The 2,416-nt window shown below is 64.7% G+C and overlaps 1 protein-coding gene across 1 annotated transcript in view; it reads right to left on the reverse strand.

Annotated features, from left to right (window-relative positions):
* GATA6 (GATA binding protein 6) overlaps positions 1-2,151 on the reverse strand; it is a 27,049-nt gene extending 24,898 nt beyond the window's left edge. Inside the window, exons 1-2 of the mRNA XM_023530842.1 lie at positions 1,925-2,151; positions 3-592 (exon numbers count right to left, since the gene is read on the reverse strand). Of these exons, the coding sequence (XP_023386610.1) occupies positions 3-555 (553 nt within the window). The 5' untranslated portion in view covers positions 556-592; positions 1,925-2,151. The remainder of the gene's footprint in view (positions 1-2; positions 593-1,924) is intronic.
* Positions 2,152-2,416: the final 265 nt, after the last annotated feature.

Genomic DNA, 2,416 nt, shown 5'->3' on the forward strand with positions numbered 1-2,416 from the left:
GCTGGCCGCCGCCGCCGCCGCTGCCGCGGCAGCCGCCGAGTGCACGAAGCCGCCGGGCGCGCCGTCGTAAGCGGCCGGCCCCTGGCTGGAGAGGGCGGCGAGGGTCTGGTACATCTCCTCCGGCTGCTCGGGTGCGAACGGACTCAGCTTGGCGCCGCGGCTGGACCACAGCAGCTTGCTGGCGGTCGCGGCCTGGTCGAGGTCAGTGAAGAGCAGTAGGTCCTCCCAGCTCGACAGGGCGCTCCCGGGGCCAGCGACCCCGGGCGCCGAAGGTCCGTGGGGGGCCCCAAAGGGATGCGAGGCGTAGGGGCTAAGCAGGAGCGATCGGGCCGGGGGTCCCGCCGCCGTCTCCGTTTCGAGCTGTGGCGTCCTGCAGCTGCTGGCGCCGCTGGGGCCGCGTTCCCCACCCCGAGAGCAGCAGGAGGAGGAAGAGGAGGAGATGGGGGAAGGCGGCGTAGAGAGTTCCCGTGTTGTAAAGGCTCCGGAGTCGCTGGCGTCCGCAGCCGCGGCCCCGAAGCGCTTCGGCAGGCACCAGCCGCCGTCAGTCAAGGCCATCCACGGTCCGGCGCCGCTGCAAGCTGACTTCTAGCTGCTGAGACAGGGAGACAGGGACGAGAGGAGAAATAAAAAGGGGTTACCAAAAGCGCATGCTGTACGGCATCTCACTTCCACTCCCATTCTAGCTAATAAGATTCCTCAAAGATCCTGTTTCTGCTCTGGAGCCTGCGCAGCTGCTACTGGATCTTCCAAGGACGGGGATACCCACCCTCCCTTACCGGCACTGCTCGGGTCCTCTCGCCCTCCTCCCCGCCCACCCCCTCCGCAGCATCCTTCATCCGCGCGCACGTCAGAGACGGAGACTTCGAGACTGACCGAGGTTTTCCTTCCTCCCCAAAGTGGCTCCCTGCGGGCCAATGGCACACAAAATAACTTTTTAAGTCGCTTTGCGTGTCGGCGCTGCCTTATCCCGCCTCTCTGAGGGTGTCCCTCACCCGGAATGTCTTAGTGTGAAGGTTGCCCGCGTGAAAATCATTAGCGTTAAGAAGGCAACCTGTCTCCGAAAACGAAACCGCCGCGTTCTCCCACACTGGCTTTCCCAGAGCTTCCCGGACTGCTCTGACAAGACGGAACGCGAGCCCCAGAGAAAAATGCAACTCAGCCCGGGGAAGGTGGGGCGCCGGGGCGGGGACAGCAGTCTTAGACCTTCCGGACACAGGCAGTGAGGGGTGCCCGCGGGGCTGAGTCTCGCCCAACCTTCGTCCTGCTCGCGGCGCCGCACACCTCAGACGCCGCTCGCGTTGCAGCCGCCAGCGCGTGCGCTTATGTCCACCCGGCCACCCCAGCCTACCCCGCAGTCATCCCCAGCCGTGGAAAGGCCAGACCGTTCCGGAATCGGACGTAGTGGGGTGGAGCGGAGTGCAGAGAAAAGGAGAGGAGACGTGAGACCGCCCCGCAGCCGAAGCCACCCCAAAGGGGAGAGCAGGAAGAATGACAGACTCAGAGGGGGTCGAGGAGGGAAGCGAAATGCAGCCGGACAGGCCTTCTAGGGGCTGCCTTTCCAAATCGATTGAGGTTGTTGGAGATAACCATACTAAAGTGAATGCTCACACACAGACCCGGGATAGATGGCAAGAAAGAAGTCTCTTTGCCCGCCCGACTGGGGCTCCCGCCCCTTTGCGCAAAGATAACTCCGAGATAAGGCTGCGCGCAGATAAGCGCTTGGGGGTAGAGGAAAAAACAGCAGAAGTTAGTGCGCGGTGTCCCGGGAACCTGGGAGCCGCTATAGCCTGCCCGGAGTGGAGAAGGGAGACACCCTCGGAGCCGACCGCGGCCCGCAGAGGGCCGAAGCCGAGGGTCCTGCGACGGGTGGTGGGTAGAAAGGAGGAAAAAGGGGTGGCACGAGCAAGAGAGGAAGCAGCCAAACCTCGGGTGGGAGCCGCGCATGGAGAACGGCCGCGGCGGAGGGTGCTCTCGAGCGCGGAGAGAAGCCGAGGGCGCAGGCAAGGCGAGCGCGAGTCCGGGGTCTGCTGCGCTGCTGGTGAATAAAAAGGAGAGAGGAGGCGCCTCTTACTGCTCTGCCGGAAAACTGCAGCCTGCGCTCCTGATTGGACTCACCGAGCCCTAAACAAACAGCGCTCGCCGAAGGGTGCCAGGCTGTGGGTCGGAACTGCACTCTGCGAGCAGCTGGGCGCTAGAGGTGAAGAGGAGGTGGAGGAAGAGGAGGAGGGAATGAGGGGAGGAGAAAAAAGAGGGTGGAGAGCAGACAGAGGGCGGCGGGGGGAGGGGAGCGCGCCTCCCTGGCAGACAATGAGCGCAGCGCAGCCTGCAAGTGTGAGCTGAGCTGCGAGCACCGTCCTGGGAATGGGGGCGAGTGCATCCAGGGGGCGCCCAGCCCAGGGACGCCAGGGGAGGGGCC

The sequence above is a fragment of the Pteropus vampyrus genome, unplaced genomic scaffold (assembly GCF_000151845.1).
Source record: "Pteropus vampyrus isolate Shadow unplaced genomic scaffold, Pvam_2.0 Scaffold55, whole genome shotgun sequence".
NCBI lineage: Eukaryota > Metazoa > Chordata > Mammalia > Chiroptera > Pteropodidae > Pteropus > Pteropus vampyrus.